The 27,786-nt window shown below is 43.0% G+C and overlaps 1 protein-coding gene across 11 annotated transcripts in view; it reads left to right on the top strand.

The window, feature by feature from the left end:
• nrcama (neuronal cell adhesion molecule a) overlaps positions 1-27,786 on the top strand; it is a 257,866-nt gene that overhangs the window by 176,176 nt on the left and 53,904 nt on the right. For 7 of the 11 annotated variants that reach the window (XM_063058227.1, XM_063058230.1, XM_063058224.1 and 4 more), the window contains 9 exons: positions 748-872; positions 5,811-5,840; positions 9,747-9,848; positions 11,908-12,105; positions 13,632-13,702; positions 17,071-17,296; positions 19,270-19,385; positions 23,436-23,640; positions 27,003-27,125. In XM_063058227.1, the coding sequence (XP_062914297.1) occupies positions 748-872; positions 5,811-5,840; positions 9,747-9,848; positions 11,908-12,105; positions 13,632-13,702; positions 17,071-17,296; positions 19,270-19,385; positions 23,436-23,640; positions 27,003-27,125 (1,196 nt within the window). The remainder of the gene's footprint in view (positions 1-747; positions 873-5,810; positions 5,841-9,746; positions 9,849-11,907; positions 12,106-13,631; positions 13,703-17,070; positions 17,297-19,269; positions 19,386-23,435; positions 23,641-27,002; positions 27,126-27,786) is intronic. The other 4 variants (XM_063058228.1, XM_063058233.1, XM_063058231.1 and 1 more) reach the window with 1 other exon arrangement.

Here is a 27,786-nt window from a genome sequence, read left to right as displayed (position 1 = left end):
AAGGAAGAATATGGTTGGACTATAGAGAGCACAGAGGAGATTGACCAGCATATTGCCTGGATTGGAGAACTTCAGTTATGAAGAGAGAGTGGATAAGCTGGGCTTGTTTTCCCTGGGGCAAAGGTGGCTGAGAAGTGACATGATATATTAAATTATAAGAGGCATGGATAGGGTAGACAGTCAGGATCATTTTTACCATGGTAACGATAACTAAACCAAGAGGAATAGTTTTAGGGGAGAGGAGGGAGTTTAAAGGGTGATGGGGAGAGAATTTCTTAACATAAAGAATGATTGCTAGTTGAAAGACACTGTCCAGGGAAGTGGTGGAATTAGATAATTCACTATGTTTAAAGTACTTTTAGACAAACATTCGAATGGGTAATGCATAGGCTATTCAGCTAATCAAGTCTTACCCACTCACAGAACAATCCCATTCCCTACCGGTTTTCCCTGTAACTAACTCTCTTCACATTCCTATCAATCCAACTGCCCACCTATTCTAGAGACAATTTAATTGGCAATGAGCCTTACCGCCTTTGGAATGTGGGAGGAAACCAGAGAACTTTGGTACCGTTATAGTTGTGCTGAGCAGAAGTATCTCCCCTCAACCCAAGCCCCTTGAATTTTTGGGACTTCACACTGTCAAGTGCCAGAAGTCAAGACAAAACCAGGAACTGCTGGAAGCAGCTGAGGCAGTTTTCTAGGAGAGCTAGCAGACGGATAATTAAAGCATGATTCTGATTTTAGGCACCAGCCATCAGGTGACGTCTTGACCATTCTTGATGTAGCTGAAGAAGACCAGGGATCCTATACGTGTGTAGTGAACACCACGCTGGACACCAACTCTGCGACAGCTCACCTCACTGTCCTAGGTAATGCCCCCTCTTTTCTTTGTTTCTTCAGCCATAACTTTAGACCTCAGGATCTATGCTTCCAAAGATTTGGGCTGACTCTAGGATGTTTTAGAACTTCTCTCCACCAACAAAACCCTCCTGGCCGTGTGACACTGGTCGACAGATGTGTCGCGCTCCACGCCTGATGATCAACCTTGCACCAAGAAACGTGCACTGCAAACACCACCTTGCCGAGGACGACCCTCTGCCCAAGGTGGATTGTGCCATTATATTTGGAACAATCAGCAAAATGTTGGAGGAAACTACGCAGGCCAGGCAGTATCTGTGAAGGGAAATGGACAGTTGATGCTTCAGGTTGAGACCGTCCATCTAGAATGTCAGATAAAAGAGAAGTGGCCAGTATGAAAACATGAGGGGAAGGGTGGAGCAAGAGCATGCAAGCAATAGATAAAGAAAAGTGGATTCCTTCTCTCTGGGTCTGAATCACCAATTGTCCATTGCCCTCCACAGATGCTGCCTGACCTGCTGAGCTCCTTCAGCAATTTGCTTGCTACTCCACATTCCAGCATCTGCAGTCTGTCATGTCTCTATGCGGTTATATTTGGCTCCTCGTTTGAAACAAAACGCTTTGTCCCCACTGCGGACTCAGCTGGTGGAGCCAGTCACAGTGGACCACTGCAAATCCATCCTGGCCCAGAGGCAGCATCAGTCCCTGAGATAGGCTGGATGATGATAATAGATGCACGGTTGACTGAATTCCCTCTGGGATTCAATATCAAACCTCTGTGGCAGAGGATTGGAATTCAGGTCAAGGTCAGCCATGGTCAGGAAAATCGCATTCTATTGCATTATTGTGTGATGTCAGTAGGACTGGTGATGAGCTCAGTATCCTTCACTAGGATTCCAGCAAGCTCCGCTTTAAGGTCCATAATATCTACTTCAGGCTGTCCGGCTGTCCTTTGTAATCTCCATGTTTCAACCCTAACATCTGTCATTTGGGAGACAGGCTCCTTAGTGCGTGGAAACCAGTGTTCTCAGTTGCTCTCCTCTAGGACACACAGAATAAACCGGCCTGGTGTAGTCTGATTTCCTCATCCTCTCTACAGTCGATTTTACTCCCCACACAGTTAGCGGCTCTTCCCAAATCAGCTCTGCAGCTCATGTGGTGATTGACTGAACACGTTGCCATGCAGTTCTTTCATTGAGGATTGAGAATACTGCCTTGCTGCATATGAGAACTCAGGCCCTGATGTTCCTCTGCGGGTTATGCATCCCTCCTTTACTTATAACCCGGCAGCTTCCCAAGACTGAGCAACAGCTTGGGGAGTTCAAGAGCAGCATGCTGAAGATGCTGGAAAGCTGAGATAAAAACAGAAACATTCCATAGCTCAGGCAGTACTGGAGGAAGGAGAATTAGAGTCTGAGTTCCAGGGGGATAACTGGAAACTCAGGGTCACCTTCGTGGTCTGCAAATGGTCATACTTTCTGTATTTGCTTCATCCAGTGCAGGAAAGAGCATTGAATGGAATAGACTAAATTGGAAGGAGTGAATGTGATAGCAGGAAGGGAAAAGGTAAAAGGGCTCGTGTTGCATCGCTTACTCTTGTCTGAAAGGTGACACAAGAAGGGCATTTATGGAGAAGAGTGCGCCAGACTGACCCTCTGGAATGCGTGAAGGGGCTCTGGTGACAGCATCACATTGAAGGTGGTGCAAATTCAGGAGAACTGTGGAGGGTGGTGGGGTGGAAGGTGAGGACGGGGGAAGCCAATCTTAGCTTTGTCCATGCGGTAAGTGAATGTGAAGAGATGAGCAATTAGGACAGACTTGGCTGAGAGATGTGTCAAATGTAGAGAGAAGCCATTGTGGAAGAAAAAGGGACAGAGGTTGGAAAATGTGGTGCTGAAAGTGGTGTCATTGATGGAAATACCTGGGAAAACTGAATCAACTCCTTATAGGAAGTAGTATGGGAAGAAATGCAGGCAACACGACTTTGTTTGTGGGCATTGGTATGCCTTAAAAATTGAAAATACAGGAGATAATCAGGTCAGACGGCATCTGTAGAGGGAGAATCTGAGTCAACTTTTCTCAGACTCCTAGTCAGCTTTAATTGGATCTGTAAAAGTTAGAAAACTAGTGTGTTTCATTTGGAGAGAGGACAAGGATGGAGGGAACAGAGGAATGTCTGCGATAGGATGGATGGGAATTCCTGCGACTTAATTGTTGGTGCCATGCGAAGAGAGGGCAATGAGTGTCTCTTAATCATAGCTGATCTGTCTGGAGAAGGTATAAACAGAGGGGGATGAGTAAGGTTAAGGGAGAGAAGCAAGCACACAACTGAAACTGAAATGGCACGGCACAACTAGGAAGCTGAATCGAAAGAGAATGCTAGAAGTACTCAGCAGGGAGGTAACATCTGTTGAGAGAGAAAAAAAATAGATTCATGATTTATGTCCTTTCACTACAACTGGCCAGTTTTAACACAAATGGCAGATTATCTGAAATCGATGAATTCATTCAGAAACAAGTGAAAATCTGCAGATGCTGGAAATCCAAGTAACACACACAAAATTCTGGAGGTCAGCGAGCATCTATGGAAAAGAGCACAGTCAACATTTCGGGCTGAGACCCTTCAGCAGGACTGGGGAGAAAGGATTAGGAGAGGATGGGGAATGGTGAAGGGGGGGAGGGGTGGGGGCATTACTGGAAGTTCAAGAAATTGAAGTTCATGTCATCAGGCCGGAAGCTACCCAGACAGAATATAAGGTGTTGTTCCTACAACGTGAGTGTGACCTCATCGCAACTGGATAACCTCCAAACTGATGGCATGAACATTGATTTATTGAACTTCCTGTAATGCCCCAACCCCCACTTCACCATTCCCCTTCCTTTTTTCCTCTTTCACCTTATCTCCTTGCCTGCCCATCGCCTCCCTCTGGTGCTCCTCCGCTTTTTTCTTTCTTCCTTGTCCTTCTGTCCACTCCTATTAGATATCCCCTTCTCCAGTCCTGTTTCTCTTTCACCAATCAACTTCCCAGCTCTTTACTTCAGCCCTCCCCCTTCCAGTTTCACCTCTCACCTTGTGTTTCTTCCTCCCCTCCCCTCACCTTTTAAATCTACTCCTCATCTTTTCTTTCGCCAGTCCTGCTGAAGCGTCTCAGCCGAAAACATTGACTTTTCCATGGGTGCTGCCTGGCCTGCTGAGTTCCACCAGCATTTTGTCTGTGTTGCTTTGATGAATTCATTGTTAAGTTTGGAGGGCTGCAGTACACCCAGAGGGATGGTGAGCTGCTGTTCCTCAGGTTTGCTTTGGACTTTGTTGGAACAGTGTAGATGGGTGAAGACAGGGCAGTCAGTGGGGCAAACATTTAAAGAAACAGGCAGCTTGAAGGTTCAAACTCTGAGTGAACACTGTACAGAACACCTTCAGAGCAACCCTTTTCATTTGGCAAGGATGACCCTGAGCTTCCACAGTACAAAGCAGCTACTATTCCTAACCAAAGTTATGTGTAATTGCTCCAGTGTAGAGGAGACTACATTGTAGTATTCAAGCCTGAAAGTTCAAACTTATTTTCAGCCAATGACATTCTTTTCTAACTTCTCATTTTCAGGTTGTCTTAAGTATGCAGACATTTCACATTTTACTAACCTAAGGTGCTTCAAATAAAAAAATGTAATCTCAAAAGCATACATCATTTCACAACGCATATAGATCAGTAATTCATTTCACAAAAATCTGTTAGATTGACTAATTTAATAAATATTTCAAAAGAACATATGTTCTTTGTTCAAGATTATTTCTTCTCCTTTGAATGTTGAATCTCTTTTCCATATGTGACAAGGATAACATTCACTTTAATTCTAGGATAACCAGTATCATTACTGTCAGATTTACAGACTGGCTCACACCCTCCATCCCAGTCCTCTCCAGCCTCCTCCTGCCTGGTATCCTTCCTTCCACTTTGGATGTGTCTCACATCTCACTTTCTACCTTAGTAATGGGAATTTGAATTCCTAATGTTAGGCATCTCATAAAATCTGATCAAAAACAAATCCAGAGAGCAATAAATTGTTCATTGGCTGAATATTTGCAAACCATTGTGGGAATGTTTCAAAATCTTGGCCCTCAAGGAAAGAACACTGACCCCCATGTCTGGCTTCAGAACTTGTGCAGGTCAGCATTTTGTTAGTGTGAATGTTAACCTTGTACAGTCAAGAAGAAGCCTTGAAAATGAAATATGGGATGGCAAGCATTACACAGATGGTGCTAGAACATGGTGCTGGGCTTCCATGGCAGCAATGAGAGAGAAACATTCATTCTTCTGGTCAGATGACCTAACTAGTTGCCATTGTTCAGCCAAAAATATCAGAAATGAAGGTAAAATGTGCTTTGCGCATTGTTTATTTAAAGAGATATTTAAAGGGCCAGATTGAAAAGGTCAGGGTCTTGGGGCTGGAGGCAAGGTATGGGCCGGTCAGCTCACTGCCTCATGGTTTACCCGTCTCTGTACTGAACTGAGGCTGTGGCCTGCAACTGAATCTGTCTCGGGACTCACTTTCATAAACCTCAGTTCTGAATGCTACTTACTTACTTCTGTTGTTTGCCCAATTTGATTTCTTTTTCTCTGCACATCGCTTGTTCGACGGTCTTTTGTTTTAATTAGTTATATTGGGTTTCTTTGTTTAGTGGCTGCCTGTAAGGTCACAAATCTCAAGGTTGTATAATGCAAATATACTTTGATAGTAAGTGTACATTGAACTTGGAGTTTTTGAACTTTTGAGTTTCGCTGTGTGTAAGACAGCTTCCTTTTAGATTACTTGATTCAATGTAAAATATTGTATGCAAATCCTGTTGAAATGTTTGTGGGAGGTGCTAATTTATAAATGTGTATCTGGCTCTAAAGTGTGACTCTCTTCCACTTGTACAACTAAACCCTAACCTTGCTCTTTATTTCCAGCCCGCCCCTCAACTCCAGCTAGTCCTCACGGTAAACTAACAACTGTTTGTCTGAACACACTTCACACTTCCATTTGTTTTGACTTTGCTCTCGTAACTTCCATCTTCAGCAATGGTGTAGCATGTTCACTGGCATCATGTTTCTATCAAACATCACCTCTGGTGAAGCGTTGTGGTGACTGATGCTTATGCAGCTCTACGCTGCCCTTTATACGTAGTACAATTTCACCTTTTCATGAGCAACATTTGGTGTACCTTGTGTGTATTTCTTTGGGAACTTTTCTTTATCAAAGGTGGATAAATATATTTCCGTCATATATAGCTAGATTTGTGCTTTGTTCAGCTTCTGGCTGAATGCGTGATCACATATTGTGGAACATCCATTACCAGAGATGGAGCTGGATAAAACCTTGTGCCAACATGAATAACAATTTTTTGGGGGTAATGCCAACTGGATCCTTTTTTTTATGATTGGTTTTAGCTTCGATCCCATGCTAAGGAATTGGTGCAGCCTGGGTCAGAATGTGAAGGCATTCTATCACATGTAGTTTTGTCCGTCATTGGGACTTCCATTCTGACTGGTGATGGAGCTTCCACTGAGTGATTGCCTCCGTTGAAAGCTGTGAGAAGAGCAGTTCTCTTGCAAGGTCTCTGCCCAATACATCACCCCATCTTTTCATTAATACATTTCCACTCTCTTAAGCTTTAATGTGGTTTTAGGATGAATTTTGTATCTGTTGTTCATATGGCAAGACTACACCTGACACGACTGTTAAATACGGCTGAGTACCCACAAAAAATCTTTATTATTGGAGACACTTGGAGCTCATATTCTTGGAGCCCATCAGTAATTGGATCTATCAAATTTATCCATAGGGAGTGCAAGGGCCCCAGAGATGTGTGCAAAGAGAGAGAGCAGAAGATGTGTGTGTGGATATTAAAGAGTGTCTCAGATATCCATCAACTGTATGACTGTCCGAGCTCTGCCTGAAACGGGATTGTGTCTGCTGAGTAAGAGTGCCTGTTGTAGTAGGGCAGGAACAAATCTGCTGTGACAGTGTCGGGTTATTGTGCAGACATGTGGCTTGGGTACTGTGCATTTGAGGCAGTCTGTCGCGAGCTAGCTATCTGAGCACCTTTGGTCCTGTCGAAAACATGTCTGAAGTGTGTGCCAGGAGTGTAAGATAAAGTGTATCAGATGGGTTGGGGCACAGTGCATTTTTCAAGAGGCTAAGATTGACTGTCACAAGATTGAAAATGACTGACACATCTGTAAAGGGGTGGGAGCGACTGCCACATCTGGCACAGCTGAGAATGACTGATAAATCTGTCGGGAGTGTGAGAGTGATTGCCACTTCTGTCAAGAAGGTGAGATAGATTGTCGTATCTGTTGCATCTGCCAGAGTTAATTGCCACATCTGCCACAAGTGAAAGAATAATTGACATCTGTTGGGGGTTGGAGTGAGGCTGACACATCTGTCCTGTGTGAAAGAGAGACTGTGCATCTATGGTGTGTGAGAAGCTTTCACACCTGTGGGAGTACCTGGTGTTTGTGTAGGGTTTCCGCTGGGCACTACAAATGATGATTGGTTCTAATTTTACCTTCACAAAATTCAGAATACTAATCTGTGAAACGCTGTTTCAATTTCCTTTCTCAAATTGTATTTTTAATTAAGAAGCAAAAATGCAGGTGACCCTGTAGTTGAACTCAGTATTCCCACAGCTTTGATATGGATGTGATCTCTCTGGTGCGTGGTACTATTGGTCAACACCATCTACATTACACTGTGGACAGTTCTATGTCAAGCAGATTCTATATCCACAATTAAAACTGCATGCATGCAGGATCCCGCTGGGGAATATTGCTTCTGCTGTCACTAAGTTCATACTGAAGGTAGGTGAATAGCTAATGATGATTTTGGGAGGATCTCTATGCATGTATCTGTTAAGTGTGACTTGAGAAAGTTATATTCTTCAGAGAATGTCTAGCTCGGTCAATGTGGCGTTTGCTCCTAAAACTAAAGCTTATATTTTTATGTCTCTCCTGAGAGCCATGAGCACACTATCCTGGCTGGCCCGCTGCGGAGTGCTCAGCTCTTGCCTGTAAGAGGTTCCATTCTTCAGGATCAACAGTTTTCAGGGACGGAGGCCATTCAGCCCTTCATGTCCATGCTAGTCTGTCCCAGTTGACTGTCCTCTCCCATTAAATTCAAGCCTCTCAGTCACTCATCAAGACTCCTTCTGAACTTTGTATCTACCTCCAGTATACCCCTTAGCTCAGCATTTCACACTCCAAGCATTCAGTGTAGGAAATGAAGTCCCCATATTCCTTTTGTCCTTTAGCCTGTGTCCACCCATTCTTGATCCTTTCACTGAAGCAAACAGTTTCTCCTTGCCAACTCTGTTCATGCCCTTCACTATCAAACTTCAGTGCTGTCTCTCCCATTTCAAGAACAGCATCAGCTTCAACAGTCTCTATACATGCCTAGAATTTGGTAAATTTCTTCTGTGCCCTCTTTAAAACTTTTCTCCTTTAACTAAGGCACTTGGAGCTGGGTACAATACTCCATCTGAGGGTGAACCCAAAGTTCAACATGACTTTATAATTTCTCCTTAACCACTTCTGTTCTACAGAAAATAACCTCTACTTGTTCGGTCTCTGCAGATAAATAAACTCCACATGCTTGGTGCTGTTGAGGGAGTTATCATCCACACCCCACAATAATCAAGTCAATACCCAAGTTTACTGGTTCCTTGCAAAGATATCAGTTAGATACCAAGTTCCAAGGTTACTTAAAAATGATGACTCATCCAGTGATGATTATACTCTAGGCGTCATTTCATATGGCCTTTATCACCCAATTCTAAGATTACATGTCCCATGGATGAGCAATTGTTGATCAAACTATGAACATTTAATGATTATTTCTTGATTGGCCTGAGGTGAGATCCATCCACCTCCCTCCACCCCCTCAATATCTGCTCATTAGCAAACATACGTTTAATTAAACCAATCAATGTTGTGTCCCTACAAAGATTGTTTGTTCTGAACAACCCTTTTGTTCATAGCCGAAACTCTTGTTGAAGTTAATTGCATTTGGAATAACCCTATGATTCAATTTATCTTAAAGAGAATGTTCCATTTAGCGGCTTGTTCCTATCCCCCACAAGCCGGAGAGCTCCACCACCAGTAGCAGGTCTGGTCTGTTTAATAAGACAGGCACATTTTGTGTCTTTTGTATCTTGATTTACCAGATGCATCAACATCCCGAATGCCTAAAAGGTATGTCCCACAATTACCTGCATAGTAAATCTCCTCTGCACACACTTCATCTTGACATCCTAATGTAGGAAAAGTGATCCAAGGCAACTTCAGGTTCAGATTACTGAAAGCCATACTTGGACTGATATCAAAGAGATAATTTCCACCATCCAATGAGTGATCAGTAGATTGGACATCTGGTCAGTGCAGTGGAGGTTAATTTAGCTGGAGCGAGTTGGGTGGATGAGTCTATGTCAGGTGACCCTGGGAAGATGACCTTCCTGCTGAATCTCGACTTGGACCATCCCATTATCTGCCAAGTTTGAAAATTGCACCCCATGTGATATAACATATCAGTCTGGAGACAACATTTTAGGAGAGTTTTTGGTGAGCAGCAATCCGTACCTTCACCATGAAGAGCTGCAATGCTTAGCCTTACAAGATCTGGACTGCATGCTGCTGTTTTGCCGAAGCCATTTTTCACTGCAGAGCTGCTGCTAAACCAGGTAGAAATAAACTCCCATTAAACTGTTAGGTTTGAGAGAACCTCGAGTGCATGCAGCCGGGTGACATGTCACCATATTATCTCCGTCTGGCTTCTAGCTTGCATCAGGACTTCAAGGGTTTGTGTCTGGAAGCACCTTCTTGTTTTAAATGAAACTCTTTGTCCCATAGATCGTCCCGATCCACCGATAGATCTGGAATTAACCAATCCTCGAGACAGGAGCGTACAGTTGTCATGGATACCAGGAGAGGAGCACAACAGTCCCATTACAAGTAGGTCTTGTTCGTGTATTTGATCTTGATAGTGCATTAGGTCTCAAGTTCCGAGGAACGTCATGGGAAGCAACTTTACTTCACCCACTTAGTTTCCTTTGTTAGCTCCTATCTCACTTTCACTCTAGCCCAGCATTTAAATTAGGCCCAACTCTTGTTTCCACAGCACACTTGAATACTTTTTTTCAATATTCTCTTGTCTCTCTGTCCCCTTCCATCATATGAATAAAAGTCCCCTTACTGTAAGTGTTATCAGCCAAAGAGCCAGAAACCACCGATGTTGGTCCTTTATCCTCAGGCTGATGAATGATCGTTGTTTGTTTTCCTATCTGTTCTTTCCCCACTATGCAATAGTTTCACATTTCAGTGGTCTGAGCAACCAGTAAAGTGCAGAGTGCCAGAGTTGTGGTCATTGAGCACTGCAAACGCAGCACTGATACTGGAACCACAGTGGCATTTGGTTCAGCTGCTTACTCTTTGCCAACTCAGCCCACAGACCTGGCCAAATACAGATACAAACGTTAAGGAGCAAAGAGCAAAACTATTTAGTGACATTGAGCTTCAGACCAACAGTGGTTTAGTTAGATGGAGAGCTCACAACTAAACTTATAATGCTGCAGTACCACTGGATTTGCAGCAACCAACAGCCACCCTTTTATGCTAAACCCATATTAGTCCAAATTTTATTCTTCCTACTTTTTCATCAACTTCCATGAGATAAAATACACACAGGTAATTAACCAACCAACCCACACACCTTTGGGAGTGGGAGGAAATCCAAGCACCCTGGGGGAATGGGTAAACCCATTTGTTCACAAGGAGAAAGTGCAAACTCCATGTGTACAGCATTCAAGGTGACGATTGAACCCAGATCTCTGGTGTTGTGAGGCTTGCTGCACCACTGTGCTGCCCACTTGCCGTGAGATGGCTTGGTCAGTGACAGAGCCAAAGCCTAACCAAAGGATAATGGCTGCATCTTTGGACCAGGCTACGTCATCATTATAAATTTAGTTCTGAACTCGCCATCTAGCTCAACCACTGTTGATCTGAGGCTCAATGTCACTAAATCGTTTTGCTCTTTTTTCCTTAATATTTGTATCTGACAAAATTTTATTTATCTTGAAAACTCCAGCTGCCTCTGTCTCTAGAAAATTCCATATTTCCAACATATGTGTGTGCTAAAGCAAACCGAAAGAGCACTCAAAATAACAGACGATTTATTAAAACTGGTGAGCACCAGGAGACCAGTCAAAGCTGATCCACCCAAACTTGAATTTGGTAGAACTTTTACATTCTAAATAGATGACATTGCCAGTAAAATTACATTTTTATAGCAGAATGGTGACTACAGGAAACTTAATTAAGTAACAGACTAGGTTACAGAGTAAAATGATCGCCCACAGGTCTAACAGTAAATCCAATTTTCTATTACAACAATAGGTGCACACTATAACATAATTAATGAAATTCGTGAACCTTGGACGTCATTACTGCTGCATTCCATGTATTTACTTCTAAGCTTTGGCTACAGTTCTCTGTTACCTCATTACTAGCCCTCACTATTCTTTCCCCTACAACAGTGTTGAACATATGCCTGCTTGTTTTGTTTCTGATCAACTAAGTAGAAGGCTTTATGCCGTCTTGCTCTTCCCCACTCTGAGCAAGTATTTCCTTTGAATTCTATCACATCTTCTCCCCTTTTCATTACATCAACCTTCAGCCTCGTGAGGAAGCAAAACCCACCCACCTATGTTGGCACAGTCTGGGTTGTTGATGCATTGTACTTTGTACCCATCCCCCTACTTTATACCCATCACCCAGCTTTGTGGAGAATGTCCCTGAAGACACTTCTGATGACTTAGCTTAACATCCGTTAACAGTGTTCAGTGTCCATTTAAAAGCAACTGTGTTACAGGTTGTGATCAAGTTGAATAGTTCTGAATCCAACTGGATGGTCACGCTTATTGGGCGGTGCCTGTTCTGTGCACGCTGAGCTCTTTAAGTATGACTAGACAGTACTATAAAACCTTGTGCATTTTTGTCCTCTCTTCCTCCTCAGAGTTTGTCATTGAATATGAAGAGGATCAGTTTGAACCCGGACTGTGGCGACACCTGGCTGATGTGGAGGGGACACAAACCACTGCAGAACTGAAGCTCTCACCATTTGTCAACTACATCTTCCGGGTCATTGCTGTCAATGAAATTGGTAGAAGTGAGCCAAGTCTCCCATCGGAGCGCTACTTTACACAACCAGCAGGTAAGCTGGCACTGCAGGGCAGACTGCAAACCTCTCAAATCTGTAGGACAATGGGTGGCTTTCAAAATTCCTGGACCACCTCTTTACTTGCACATATCTAAGAAGGATTTCTGAAAGCTGATTCTTTTCATATCTCTGGCTCTCATTTCTGCACGTTCACTTTGTTGTGTCTCACACTTCATTACTCCTCTGCCTTGTTTGAAGAAGCAGTGACTATCCCCTCCTGCATCTCCTTCATTTCCTTCCTGCACACCCACCACATTGGCCGCGATGTGCAGCAACAACGTGATCTTTTCTTAGGATCAGGATGATAATGAGGTCAAGTTAGCTGCCATTGAGAAGCTGGGGCCTGTTCCATTGCCTGTTTCCAATGAATTATGCACTGGGGTGCAGTGGGATTGAATGAGGAGTGGGTTTTCCCACTTGTAGCTGGTGGAAAGACACTGTCCCACTGCTGGACTGTTCTTTTGGAGAACAGGAAGAAACAGAGCATTGCTGACCAAAGGTTGACCTTTGAAGACCAAAGTCTGTCCAGTACAGAGAAAAAGTATGAATTGGAGCCCGCAGTCTTGTTTGTTCTTTGGACTAATACCAAGTGGATGGAAAGTTCCTCAAGATTTCCTCTAACTAGTAAGATCACAGATCTCAGCATTGATGTTGTTAGGGTCAGTCCCAGTTGTCCTTGAAAAGGTGATGACAAGTTGTCCTTGAAAAGGTCATGCAGATGTGAATGTTAACATATGCAGATGAGAAATAGAAGCAGGTTGGCCCTATCTTCTTGAACCTCTGCATTCTCTGCATATTAGATATTTAAGAATTATGGCCTAATGTCACTGAAGGATCGGGAGTTTATTTACAAATGTCAGCAGTGTGTGACTTAGAGAAGGCCTTGAGGACATTCTGCCTTTCTCCTTTTAGAGATGTTGTCCATCGGGGTCCCCGGAACTCAGTAAAGAGCTCAGCTCAGTGTCACACACAGGGTTAATGTAGATCACAACAGCTTGTCTCAGTCCTTCAGGGCTAATCAAACAACATACCCTGGCCACTAGTTTAGCTGCTGATTAATATTGCTGTTCTTGTGCCAATGCCAGACAAGGTCATTCAGTACCTCTCTCCCCACTTTTGATGCCCAGTGTTTAGGTGAGCTGTACACAGCCCCACTTTCAGTCTCAACAGTTGGGTCTCTGCGACTGATCTGGATCCAAATGAGAAAGGATGGAAAATAACCGCAGGCTTCTTGCTCCTGGTCACTGTTGAGCAGCTCAACCTCAAACGGGCCTGTGTGCTTGAAGTGTGATGACTGAGTGACATGGTATCCATATAACAAGAGTATTCTTCCCTCTATCTATTTCGGCTTGCACCTGAGTACTCCCGTGTACAATATCACAAAGCTAAACCCCAACGTCTGATTGTGGTCTTGTTATTACTTTTCACACCGTGAAAGCCAGTGATTCTATCAGAGACCCGTTGTATAAATTAATCAATTTGTTGACCTTTGTACTAATAAATGACATTGTTTCTTCCAGCTCCTGATGAAAATCCGTCAGGGGTTCAAGGGATGGGGAATGACCCCAATAATCTAGTGATTACATGGGAGGTATGCCAACTCTCTCTTGGTTCGGTCTGAACTGCCTGTTTTGGATGTGTGTTTGGGTGTAAATTTACTCATACCCATACCTCAGTGTAAATGTTGACAGGGAATAAATGCTTCCAAGTACTTGCACTGTAACTGGCCCAAACTTGAACATAATCAGAGATATTTGAGGGAGTTGATCCCAGTTTGATCAGGATTGTATTGTGTCCCCACGACCACACCTCAGTATCTGGCCCTCCCATAGTCTGTCAATGGCTATTAGAGAATTGCTCCTTTTACTGGAAACACTAGAAGTCTGTATTAATACACGTTCCTTAAATACATAATGCACATGTGCACTTAAGAGAATCTCTGAATTTCTGGTACCTTCAGATGAAAGAGCTGTCTGGTGTTTTTAAATACAGAAGGACATACAGTATAACATAGGACACTACACCACAGTACCACTCCTTTGGCCCACAATTTTGTGCCAGACTTTTAACCTAGCCTAACATCTAACTAATCCTTCCCTCCTACATAACTCTCAATTTTCTATCATTAACGTACCCATCTAGGAGTTTCATAAATACCCTTAATATATCTGCCTCTGCCACACACCCAGCACTCTCTGTGTAAAGAACGTATCTCTGACATCCCCTCTATACTTTCCTCCAAAAGCCTTAAAATTATAAACTGTATTAATCATTTCTGCCCTGGGAAAAAGGTCTCTGGCTATCCACTCTATCTATGCCTTTCATTATCTTTTATACCTCTATGAAGTCCTCCTTCACTCTAAATAGAAATGCTGTAGCTCGCTGAAATCATCTTCATAAGACCTGCCCTCTGGTCCAGGCAGTATCCTAGTAAATCTCCTTTGCCCTGTCTCTGCAGCTTCCACATCCTTCCTATAATGAGGCAACCAGAACTGAACACAATATTCTAGGTGTGGTCTAACCAGGGTTTTATAGGGCTGTAACATTACCTTGTGGCTCTTGAACTCTATTTCCCAACTAATGAAGGCGAACACACCATACATCTTCTTAACAACCCAATCAACTTGCACGGCAGCTTTGGGGGATCTATGGAGGTGGGCCCCAATGCCCTTCTTTTCCTCTGTACTTCTAAGAACCCTGCCATTAACTCTGCACTCTGCTTTCAAGTTTGACGCTTCAAAATAAATCACTTCACAATTTTTGCAAGTTGAACTCTATCGGCCACTTCTCAGCCCAGCTCTGCATCCTGTCAATAACCCCATGCAAACTATGACAGCCCACCACACTATCCACAACTCCGTGTCATCTGCGAAAACTTACTAACCCACTCTTCCATTTCCTCATCCAAGTCAGTTATAAAATCATAAAGAACAGGAGACCCAGAAAAGATCGCTACAGAACACCATTGGTCACCGTCCTCCAGGCAGAACACTCTCCATCTAAGCCACACTCTGCCTTCTGGAGCTAATTATGTATACACACAGTCGAGTTTCCCTGGATTCCATATTTCCTGACTTTCTGAATGAACCTAGCAAGGGAAACCTTGTCATACGCCTTACTAAAATCCATATACACTACATACACCACTCTGCCTTCATCAACATGCTTTGCTACATCTTCAAAGAATTCATTCAGACTCTTGGGACATGACCTAGCACTCAGAAATCCATGCTGACTATCCCTAATCAGACTCTGCTTCTCCAAGTACTCATAAATTCTGTCTCTAAGAATCCTCCCCAATAATTTGCCCTCCACTGAACTAAGACTCATTGGTCTATAATGCCCAGGGTTATCCTCTCTTGAACAAAGTAATAACATTTGCCACCCTCCAATCATTTGGTACTACTCCTGTGGCCAGTGAGGATGCAAAGATCATCACCGAGGGTGTAGTGATCTCTTTCCTTCCTGTAATAACCTGGTGTATATCCATCCCATCTGGGCCTGGAGTCTTACCTGTCCTAATGTTTTTTTCCAAAGTTCTATCTCATTTTCTTTCTTAACATCACATGCTCATGCATATCAGTCTATTTTAGGCTGTTCCTAAAATCATCAAAGTCCCTCACACTGGTGAATATTGAAGTAAGATATTCATTAAGGATCTCCCCATCTACCTCCAACTTCTGGCGTATTCCCTGTTCCATCCCATGTCGATCCTAACCTCACTCTGGCCATTCTCTTGTTCTTCACATAGTGTGCATAGAATGCCTTCGGATTTTCCTTAATCCTACTCGCCAAGGCCTTCTTATCCCCCTTATATGATCCATTAATACGACTTCATAAATCATTATATGGGGTTTGTTCGGTCCCCTGTTTGAAACATCGTCTTTTAACCCTGGGACATGGGAGAAAGCTGCTTCCCTCTGTAATCCACCATTTGTGACATAATTCCATGCATCTCTCTGTGCCATAAACCCCTCCAAAATTTTTGATTAATACACCTCAGATAAAAATTAAAAGTGGGTCTACAAAAAAACATTTGTCACTTGTGGGAGAGAGTTTCACATTTTCATCATGCAGTCTTTTCTTGTGACAGACTGATTTGATTGGATTGGATTGGTGTGGGTTCTGGCTTTTAGATTCTTTTGCCTAGTTTGCAATAATCCAAACTTCAGAAAAAAATTGCTACACCTAGCTTACCTGTACTACTTAGTCCCTTGAAAACCTTAATCTAATAATCTCTCCCTTTCACTGAATACAATTCATTCCTACTTTACCTCAGAGTCCAGGCAGCATTAAAGTAAGGCTGCAGTGTATTCCCTCCAATTCATCCATAGGTGAGGCATCCTAAATCACTCACAGTGCTCCAGGTGAGGCTTAGCCACCTCCAATTCATCCATAGGTGAGGCATCCTAAATCACTCACAGTGCTCCAGGTGAGGCTTAGCCAGGGATTTGTATTGACATAACAAGTTGCTCCCCTCTGAAGGCCATTATTCCATTCAGATTTTTGCTTATTTCTGTATCACCCATGATGTTTTAATGATCCATATACAGAGATCCTTCACACTGCATGCACCTCTGGTCTTATACCATTTTCAGAAGTACTTTGTTCTATCCTTTTGAGATCCAAAGTTGATGACCACACTTTACATTGAAAGCCAGTCGTCACAAATTTGCCCTTGGAGCTCAATCTCAGCACCTATCCATTCCACATCTAACACTGCATCCTCAGCAAACCAAGATACACACCAGTTCTAGCTTAGCAAACTGTTCTACCCCTGATTAATGCTACATAATCCCCATTGTTAGTGTGACGTCATCTCAACCCAATGCACATCTTACTTGAAGGGACCTGTATGTTGCTTCCCAAGCTGTTGCTTAGTTCCATGAAAAGAAAGAATTCCCAGCATCTAGCATTGCTCCGACTCTGTGCGACTGAAGCTTTCCTGTGTTTTATCAGCCTCTGGAAGGTGTCCAACACAATGGACTAGGCCTGACTTATAAAGTCAGCTGGAGACAGAAGGTTGGTGATGATGAGTGGACATCGGTGATGGTCGCCAACGTTTCAAAATACACTGTCTCGGGCACACCAGAATTTTCTCCCTATGAGCTGAAAGTGCAGGCGTTCAATAGCTTCGGAGCTGCCCCGGAGCCAGAGGTTGTGATCGGATACTCTGGAGAAGACTGTGAGTTCAATTATTCATCATTTAGTTTGAGTTCAAATAATCTAATTTTAATGATTGACTGTTTGAAGTGACCTGTTGGTTGACTGAAGAATTATTTTCAGATTTGACTGGAGACCCACACTTGAAAGTGATGTAGTTGGCTCCTTTTTTTTCCCAGTAGCCTTATGTCATGAGGGCAGTGTCCATGCAGATCCAGATGGAGATTCCCAGTCTATGTTGATCTCAGGAGAGGCAGTGACTGCAGCTGTGTAATTGGTCCCAGTGTCTGCTGGCTGAAGGGGAAGAACATCTGGAATAGTTTGCTCTTCTTGATCACCATCCACTTTAAATCCTGACAGAAGCAGGTCTGTGAATTGGTCAGATTTTTAAAGGCATTGGGTCAGAGTCAAACAGCCAAGAGGCAAGCCCTTCAGCCTATCATAGCCCTGCTGACCTTTATGCGCATTGCATTAGTCTCACTTGCCTGCATTCAGACCCTATTCTTCTACGCCTTGCCTCTTTGAGTGACTGTTTCAATGTACCTTAAACATAGTGATTGTACCAATTCCATTACCTGCACTGGCAGAGAGTTCCAGATATCCCTCCCACACCCTGTAAAAAAAATATATATGCTTACCCCTCAGATCCTCTTTAAAACTTTCTCTCACCTTAAACTTTTGCCCTCTTGTTTTTACTAACCCCTACCATGGATGAACTGGCCTACAAAGATTTAGCTTGCAGTCTAGGCACACTCGTTGCCAAGAAAAATGATGCCTCCCAACAGTCAGCCAAATGAGCCAAGGGGGGATCCTTGCCTCTCCATGTATCTCCCAACTAGCCTGATTGCCAGCAGCTGAATTTCCATTTTAGCCATGCCTGTTCATTGGCTCAAGAGAGGGTTAGGCAAGAAGGAGGCAAAGTTTCAGGTAGCGTAGAAAAGGAGTCATCAAAAGTTAATAAAGTTCTGGGCCTGGATCTGAGGGGCGTTTTCAGATCCCTGACTTGGGAACACTGCAGTGGAAAGATGGAGGCTTCACCAGGAATGATCCCAGGAGTGCAGTTGTGAGGAAATGGTTAATCAGGCCAACATAATCTCTGCTCATGTAATCCTGCTGTTGATTTCCCTCAAATGTTCATGATAGTGGTTTGTGTAGTACGTTATAGCGCCAGCAATCAGCGTTCAATTCCTGCTGCTCTCTGTAAGGAGTTTGTACATTCTTCCCTTGGCAACATGGGTTTCCTTCAGGTGCTCCGGTTTCGTCCAAAGATGTAGGGGTTAGAGTTGGTAACCTGTGGGCTTGCTATGTTGGTACCAGAAACATGGCATACCTTGCGGGCTGTCCCCAGCACATCCTCAGACTGTGTTGGTCGTCGACACTAGTAACATATTTCACTGCATGCTTCAATGTTTCGATGTACATGTGACAATACCTTCCTGGGACAATGAAACTCTAGTTGTCTGCCATCTAGTTGACTGGAAATCCCAATGGATCGGCATCTCATTTACCAGGTCCTAATACCTGCCTTCCCATTAACAGGCCAGAATCCTGGTTCCTGCACTGCATTTAAACCTAGCAGGTTCACTGGAAAACTTGCATCACATGTTTAAAAATAAAAATGAATTGAAAGCATGATTAAAAGCTCTTTAAAGTCATTAATCTTTGTAGCAAGATAAAATTGATGTGATTACCTAAAATTAACCCCATCCAACCTAGACCAATGCATAAAGGACATTGTTGGTGCTTTGCACAATGGTTTCTCCCTGTGGTCAGTTGTTTTCTGCTTTAGTCTTGTTTCTTTTTGTTGATGAAGTGTTGTATTCACCAGAGAGTAATCAGTGATGATAGGACAAAATCAACTTGAAGAGAGAAAATAACTGCAAATCTGTTTTTAAGGGACATAAATGATGCAATTTCTGTTGGTGTTCACGTGGACTTACAAATGCCATTGCATTTACTGACTATGGGAAAATAATTGGAGTGTTTCATTTCCAGTACCGATGTTGGCTCCCAGCAACGTGCGAGTCCATGTTGTGAACAGCACACTTGCAAAGGTTCACTGGGATCCAGTTCCACCAAAATCTGTCCGTGGATTCCTCAAGGGATATAAAGTAAGTGGACGGACTGAGTTTGTAGCTCTCAGTACTGCTTCGGGTTACAGATAATCAGCTCATCCAGTCACTCGGTTCATCTGCATGTCGGACGGAACTTGACAGAGACCATAGTGTCTACTGCAGTTACCTTCGAAGTTGGTTGATCACAGTCAGATATGACTGCGTCCCTGCAAATAAAAGGTCCTCAGAGGAACCAGGAGAGAAATCTCTGCGGCATGAACGTCTTGCCCAAGTGAATTTATTGTCAAAGTACATATATGTCACCAAATACAACCCTGAGATTCATTTTCTTGCAGGCATACTCAATAATCCATAATAGAATAATATCCTTAATAGAATCAATGAAATATCGCACCAACTTGGGTGTTCGACCAGTGTGCAAAAGACAACAAACTGTTCAAATACAAAAAGAAAGAAAGAATGATAATAAACAAATAAGCAATAAATATCAAGAACATGAGATGAAGAATCCTTGAAAATGAGTCCATAAGTTTTGGGAACATTTCAATGAGGGGCAAGTGAAGTTATCCCCTTTGGTTCAAGAACCTGATGGTTGAAGGATAATAACACTTTACAGTACCAGCGACCCAGGTTCAATTCCCGCCGCTGTCTGTAAGGATTTTGTATATTCTCCCTGCGATAGCGTGGGTTTCCTCTGTGTGCTGTGGTTTCCTCCCACAGTCCAAAGATGTACCAGTTATCAGGTTGATTGGTCATTATAAATTGCTGCATAATTAGGCTAGAGTTAGGTATCTCAAAGGGCCAGAAGGGCCTATTCCATATTATATCTCAATCAACCAGTAAAGAAATAAGCAAACAAGCAAATAGTTCCTGAACCTGGTGGTGTGAGTCCTGAGGTTTCTGTACCTTCTTTCCGTCTGGGTAAGAAGGAAGATTACGGAGAAGATGGACAAACTGAGGGAAAGGAAGTGATTGAAATGAGGAAAATGAAAAAGAAATTTTGTGGTTGAATACAATGATGCAGTCAGTGGCTGATTCTGCTACTGAATATGCTGGATGTTGAAGTGTCTGGAGCCAGGGAACATTGTCCCCTTTATGATGGGCTTTCTTTATAGATTAGACATTGGGAAATCAGTTACAATTTCTGTTCCTGAAATAATGCAGCTAGTACGCAGCAGCTCTGCAGACAGAAACAATTTCTTGAAAAAATGAAAGTCATGATATTTATATGTAGTTTATTACATTCCACTGCTTCCTTTTCTCACCCAAAACCATTCCTGAAGACAATGGCATCCAATCAAATGGGCGAAAGTTCCCCTTTCATAAAAACCTGAAAATATTACTGATGCTGAGCCCCGACTGAAAGGGATAAGCTGAAGGGCAGTGATGACTGAGGAATAATGGTAAAAAACAAAATTCAATTGAATTGAATTGATTTTATTTCTTACATCCTTCACATACACGAGGAGTAAAAATCTTTACGTTACATCTCCATCTAAATGTGCAATGTGCAATTTATAGTATTTTGTAATAAATAGTATGTACAGCAGGACAGTCAATGCAGCATAGAAATACAATTGTATCAGCATGAAGTAATCAGTCTGATGGCCTGGTGGAAGAAGCTGTCCTGGAGCCTGTTGGTCCTGTCTTTTATGCTGCGGTAGCGTTTCCCAGGTGGTAGCTGCTGGAACAGTTTGTGGTTGGAATGACTCAGGTCCCCAATGAACCTTTGGGCCCTTTTTACACACCTGTCTCTGTAAATGTCCTGAGAAGTGGAGAGTTCATACCTACAGATGCACTAGGCTGTCCGCACCACTTCTGCAGTGTCCTGCGATTGAGGGAAGTACAGTTCCCATACCAGGCAGTGATGCAGACAGTCAGGATGCTCTCAATTGTGCCCCTATAGAAAGTCCTTCGGATTTGGGGACTCATGCCAAACTTCTTCAACTGTCTGAAATGAAAGAGGTGCTGATGTGCTTTTTTCACCACAAAGCTGGTATGTACAGATCACGTGAGATCCTCAGTGATGTGTATGCTGAGGAAATTAAGGCTGTTCACCCTCTTAAGCCCAGATCTATTGATGACAATAGGGGTTAGCCTGTCTCCATTCCTTCTGTAGTCCACAACCAGATCCTTTGTTCTTGCGACATTGGGGGAGAGGTTGTTTTCTTGACACCACTGTGTCAGGGTGATGACTTCTTCTCTGTAGGCTGCCCCATTATTATTTGAGATAGGGCCAATCAAAGTAGTATCGTCAGCAAATTTAATTAGCAGATTGGAACTGTGGGTGGCGACACAGTCATGGGTATACAGAGAGTAAAGGAGGGGGCTTAGGACACTGCCCTGAGGGGCTCCTATGTTGAGGGTCAGAGGTGAGGGAGCCCACTCTTATCACCTGCTGGCAATCGGACAGGAAGTCCAGGATCCAGCTGCACAAGGCAGGGTGAAGGCCAAGGTCTCTAAGCTTGTTGTCAAGCCTGGAGGGGCTTATGGTGTTGAATGCTGAACTGCAGTCCAAGAACAGCATTCTCACATAAACATCCTTCTCCAGCTGTGTAAGGACGGTATGTAGGGCTGTGGCTACCGTGTCATCTGTCAATCGGTTGTGTGAGTAGGCGAATTGTAGGGGTCCAGTGTGGGTGGTAGCAAGCTGCAGATGTAGTCCTTGACCAGCCTCTCAAAACATTTGCTTAGTGTTGAGGTGAGTGTGACAGGACACCAGTCATTCAGACATGTTTGCTTGGTCTTTTTAGTTACAGGGACAGTGGTGGATGATTTGAAGGAGATCATAGTCAAAGACAAATTGAAAGATGAATCCAGAGAAGTTGCAAATGGTCACCGCAGATGGGGGGTGGGGAATATAACGTGCTACATCTGGCAAAAAATGATTTCTCAAGAATGTGACGGAACAAGCTCCTGATTGCTGCTGTTTGATCCTTGGAGGTGTACACTGTTGAGGTTGGATAGAAGCAGACTGAACCTGTAGTCATTCTCTGGGCTCCCATCCGGGAGACAGATTGGACGACATAGTGGAGGGTTACAAGGAATCTCAGCTGGCAGTAAGTCAGTGTCCTTTAGGAAGAGAATAGATTTTGAGAACACTCAGTCCTCTTTTATTGTCATTTAGAAATGCATACATGCATTAAGAAATGATACGATGTTTCTCCGGCGTGATATCACAGAAAACAAGACAGACCAAAGAATAACACTGACAAAACCACATAATTATAACATATAGTTACAGCAGTGCAAAGCAATACCATAATTTGATGAAGAACAGTCCATAGGCACAGTAAAAAAAAATAGTCTCAAAGTCCCCGAGTCGATCGACTCCCGAGTCCCAGATAGCAGCGGCAAAAGGGAGAAACTCCCTGCCATAAGCCTCCAGGCACCGTCAACTTGCCGATACCTTGGAAGCAGCTGACCACAGTCGACACTGAGTCCATCCGTCCGAAAACTTTGAGCATCCCACCAGCCTCTCCGATACAGCCTCCCGAGCGCCTTTGACCTCTCCCCGGCCGCTGAAACACGCAAAGCAGAGGATTTCGAGGCCTTCAGCTCCGGAGATTCTGGTTACCACACAGTAGCAGCGGTAGCAAAGCGGGCATTTCAGAAGTTTCTCCAGATGTTCCTCCGTACTCTCATGTCCATCTCCATCAAATCAGAATTGTGCATGGTCCCCTACTTGTCAGATAACAGATATTCATCACCGGAGAGGCCACGCGCGCTGCCATTGCGCCGCCATCTTCTCCCCTTGAATAGAGGCAAGCAATAGAGAATTGAGAAAGGATATGGAAAATAAACAGACACATCTGACATTTTTTCATAGTAGAATCCAGTAGAACTTTGTATAATCTATAATGTTCTCCCAATGCCCTGAACAAAGTTCCTTCTTTAACCAACACAATAAACTAATTTATTTCTGTCACCTTATTATGCATTTTATTGTGGAGTTTGCTGTACACACAAAAGAGAACATGAAATGCATGTGAGAATTAATTCACTGAGGCTTTGGGCAGCCTTGAGGGAATAAAAGACAGTTTATCAATGCAGATTACTCCTTTCGTCTGCTTATTTTACACTCAGATCTATTACTGGAAGCAAGGAAGCCTCCTCAAAAGGAGCAAACGGCACGAAGAGATGAAGATCCTGACCTTTAGTGGAAATAAGAGTCACGGCATGTTGCCAGGGTTGGAGCCATTCAGTGTTTATAAGCTCAACGTTCGCGTCTTCAATGGGAAAGGAGATGGACCTCCAAGTCCTGATATGATACTGAAAACTCCTGAGGGAGGTAAGGTGTACAATACGCAGTTGATTGAAGCTTTTGTTCTCTACTCATTGCCATGTACATTTATGTCACATCACAGGTTTCTCAGCTGCCATTCCATCTCCAAAACCCATTAAAATACACCCGTGGCTTCTGGGTGTTACGGTTTGATGTCTCTCATAATTTGTCACAGCTTTTCATATGAGAAACAAAATGGGACCATTTCTTTCATTTTGAAGTCAGGGCATCAGATCAGCATTTATTCCCACTGCAAGTTCCCTTCAACCTTAACTTGCTGAAGGTGTCTCTGCGTTAGAGCAAATGTGGAGGATTTCTGCCATGGCATCGCGGTTCATCTTATGTGTCTCCAACACAAGATGTTGTGTGACATAAAGTTAATAGTATAGCAGCAATGAAATATCCGCGTCTGAAAATAGATGCCAAGAGTTTCACCAAGCACCATGATCCTAGCTTTTATCTGCAGGTCACTATTTTAATTTTGCTCTGAGTTATTCCATTTGGAGTTTTCTTTCCTGGTCCTCTCCTTTTCCATTGTGGTAATACCCTGCCCCCTGCTGGCCAGCAGAAAAATGGCATCTGGAAGGTGGCAGCTTGTTTGTGTGACCAGAGTACACAAGAAGAGAAAATTCAGTTATATGAATAGGGTATTTTTTCTTTTAATTGGAGTATTTAAAATATTTATATATCTGTAAAGTGACAACTACTCAGTCAAGATATGGAGTCATAAGTTGGTTTTCAAGAATACCCATATTAGGTTTCATGGTGAGAGAGTGTTTGTACTCATGCTGTACAAAAACTAGAAGCAAAAGAGCATGTACAGTACGGTCTGTGAAGCTCTCTGCATCATTTGCTCCAAACCTTTTGCCAGCAACAAGCAAATATCCTTATTTTTTACACAAGACCTGTGAGAATACAACTCAGAGAAGAATTCATGGCTTGGAGAATGGGTTCAAGATGGCCAGCTCCTCAGTGCAACCCTCCTGTGCTATCCCCATATACCCGTACTCCCCAATCTCTAGAAATCCTTCGATTGCTTTTCTGAATGAAATATAACTGTGCCTCCACAACCCTACGAGGTAGAGAATTCCAAAGATTTATCACATACTAAAGGAAGAGATTTCTTGTTATCCCAGTGCCAATAACCTGTCTCTGGTACTGAGACAATGTTCCCTAGTTCCAGGCACTTCAACGTTCAGCACATTTAGTAGTAGTATCAGCCAGTGATTGCGCCATCACATTCGACCACAGCATTCCTTTACACTTCCCTTATTTCAATCATTTCCTTTATCTCAGACACATGATCGGTTTGTCCACCCTGTCTGCAATCTTTCTTCTTGACAAGACAGAAAGCCAGAAGCTAATGCCTCAAAGGCAGTGATTTCTCCTCCTTTTATCTGCCTGAGGCAAAATCATATCCTTGTCAAGTCAGGTCAAATCACTTTTTATTGTCGTTTTGACCATAACTGCTGGTACAGTACACAGTAAAAACGAGACACCGTTTTTCAGGACCATGGTGCTACATGAGAGAATACAAAAACTACACTGAACTACGTAGAACAACACAAAAACTACACTAGACTACAGACCTATCCAGGACTGCATAGAGTGCCCAAAACAGTGCAGGCATTACAATAAATAATAAACAAGACAATAGGCACAATAGAGGGCAGTAGGTTGATGTCAGTCCAGGCTCTGGGTATTAAGGAGTCTGATGGCTTGGAGGAAGAAACTGTTACATAGTCTGGTTGTGAGAGCCCGAATGTCTCGGTGCCGGTTGCCAGATGGCAGGAGGGAGAAGAGTTTGTATGAGGGGTGTGTGAGGTCCTTCATAATGCTGTTTGCTTTGCGGATGCAGCGTGTGGTGTAAATGTCTGTAATGGCGGGAAGAGAGACCCCGATAATCTTCTCAGCTGACCTCACTCAACTCAAAGTTAATCCTGGTCACTGTCTAACCAAAGAGAATGTGTCTACCTCCAGGATTCAACTATTAAACTTAACTGCCTTATTTCTGGTGAGGGAGCCTAGGGCCACATAGCATCCTACTAACTGACACAATAGCACAGCATTTAGTGCTATTGTCTTCCAGAACTCGGGTTTGATTCTGACCTCAGTTACACTTGTGTGGAATTTCTCTGTTCTCTCTCTGACCATGGGGATTTCCTCTGTGTGTTCTGGTATCCTTCCACAGACTGCTGAGGTTAGTTACTGTAAACTACCCAGTATGGTAAGTTCATAACAAAAGGGTATTGGAGAGAATAAAGTTACAGAGAATAGGACTGATGCAGCTGCTCCCCTGAGAGCTAGCATTGACCTGATTAGTCAAATGGCCTCCTTCTATGTTGTTGAAAAAATAAGGAATAAGATATTGCAGTCACATCACCTCTATCTCCACCTTACCTCATGTGACATGTTTGGTCAACAAAGTGTTTTTGTAATTAATTCATTGCTAGTCTTCAGATCATTTCAAACTTTAAATTATGCAGTGAATGGAGTATTAGTTATGTTTCTCATTTTTAGTTTAATCCAGAACCCATTAATAATAAGCTATTATTCACATCAACTTGCACAAGCCACTAAATCAGGGACACATTTAAAATGTTGATGGCCTTAAACTGGAATTATTAGAAATTCCACATGGGTTAAAAGAAAGGAGAAAAATGTATTATTTATCAAATTCCAGCTCTGTTAATGATCTGCTCAGATATTCAGTGTGCTGTCAGTCATATTTTTCGGCAGCTTAGATTATAGAAGGACACCATTGAACTTGTTGGAGGACTCCTCCAGAGCCAGACCACTAATAAAAGGAGATGAACTGGTTTCAATTACCTTGACGGGATACAGTGTTTGTTGTGTTTGCCATTGCACATAAGTCACTAGGCTTTAGGGATGCAGTCAGTTAATGTATAATGATATAACTGCAGCTTTATTTAACTCATGCTGCAGATGTGAATTGAGGGACCATATGTTCATTTCCACTTTTATCATCACCCAAGCTTTCCCTAAGTATTTGTAAAGGCAAATTTATTTTGCTGGTACACTCAAGATGCTGGAGGTACCAAGCAGGTCAGGCAGCATCTATGGAGGAGAATGAGTAGTCAACGTACAACCTGAAGTGTCAATTATTCATTTCCTTCCACAGATGCTGCTTGACCTCCTGAGTTCTTCCACTACTTTGTGTGCTCAAGATTTTCAGCGTCTGCAGAATCTCTTGTGTCTCTTATTTTGCCGGTTTCTGTTTTTTTCTATCTTAGAAAAATCTATTTTGTTCTTTCTATCTTGGATCTTTCCAGAAGAAACAGAACTAAATGTAATTTACCCATCTGGTTGCATTATTGTATAATGTTTCGACTTGTGTTTTTCATTAGTGCCTAGTTCACCAGCATACTTGAAGATTACAAGCCCAATGCTTGATTCCTTGACGCTGCAGTGGGCCCCACCACTTCACCCAAATGGCATTCTCAAAGGATACACACTCAAGTACCAGCGCAGTAAGTAACTGCATTGTAAGAATAGTGTATAACCTTCAATTGTCTATGTTACAACAATAAATCCATTGGCCAACACATCACGTGCTAAAGGGACTCAGTGGGTTCCTCTGGCTTCTGATCTGTTGTCTAATATGTTTATTGTCCATTTTCATCCAAGGGGCAGCATCTGTGGACAGTTGCCATTTCAGATCACAACCAGATGCTGAGCTGCTCTAGATTCCAGCATCTTTAGTCTTTTGTGTCGCCCTTTTAACCAAGCACATGATTTGCTCGGCTGCTTGATGCTTCCTGAATTACATCTCCAGTGGGCACTGTAAGTCTAGAAGGTAAACCAGCAATTGTTAAGAATTCAAAGAAAAACAAAAGTTAACATTTCTGCCTAATTATTCTTCATCCAATCCTGTCTGACCTGCAGAGTATTTCCAAGGTTTTCTGGAAGCACATGAGATTCTACAGATGCTGGAAATCCAGAGTCACACACACAAAAAGCTGGAGTTACTCAGCAGGTTAGGCAGTATCTATGGAGGTGAATAAACAGTTAATGTTGCAATCCACGACTTTCCCTGAAGGCTGTTGTATGTTGTCTTTTTGAACTGAGCGCTCCACAAGATTTAGAAGTGTGTCTGAAATCCTCTTCACTGTGATGCCCGACTCGGCCAGT

This window comes from Mobula hypostoma, chromosome 9, assembly GCF_963921235.1.
Source record: "Mobula hypostoma chromosome 9, sMobHyp1.1, whole genome shotgun sequence".
In the NCBI taxonomy this organism is placed as follows: domain Eukaryota; kingdom Metazoa; phylum Chordata; class Chondrichthyes; order Myliobatiformes; family Myliobatidae; genus Mobula; species Mobula hypostoma.
This window is presented reverse-complemented; position numbering and strand designations above follow the sequence as displayed.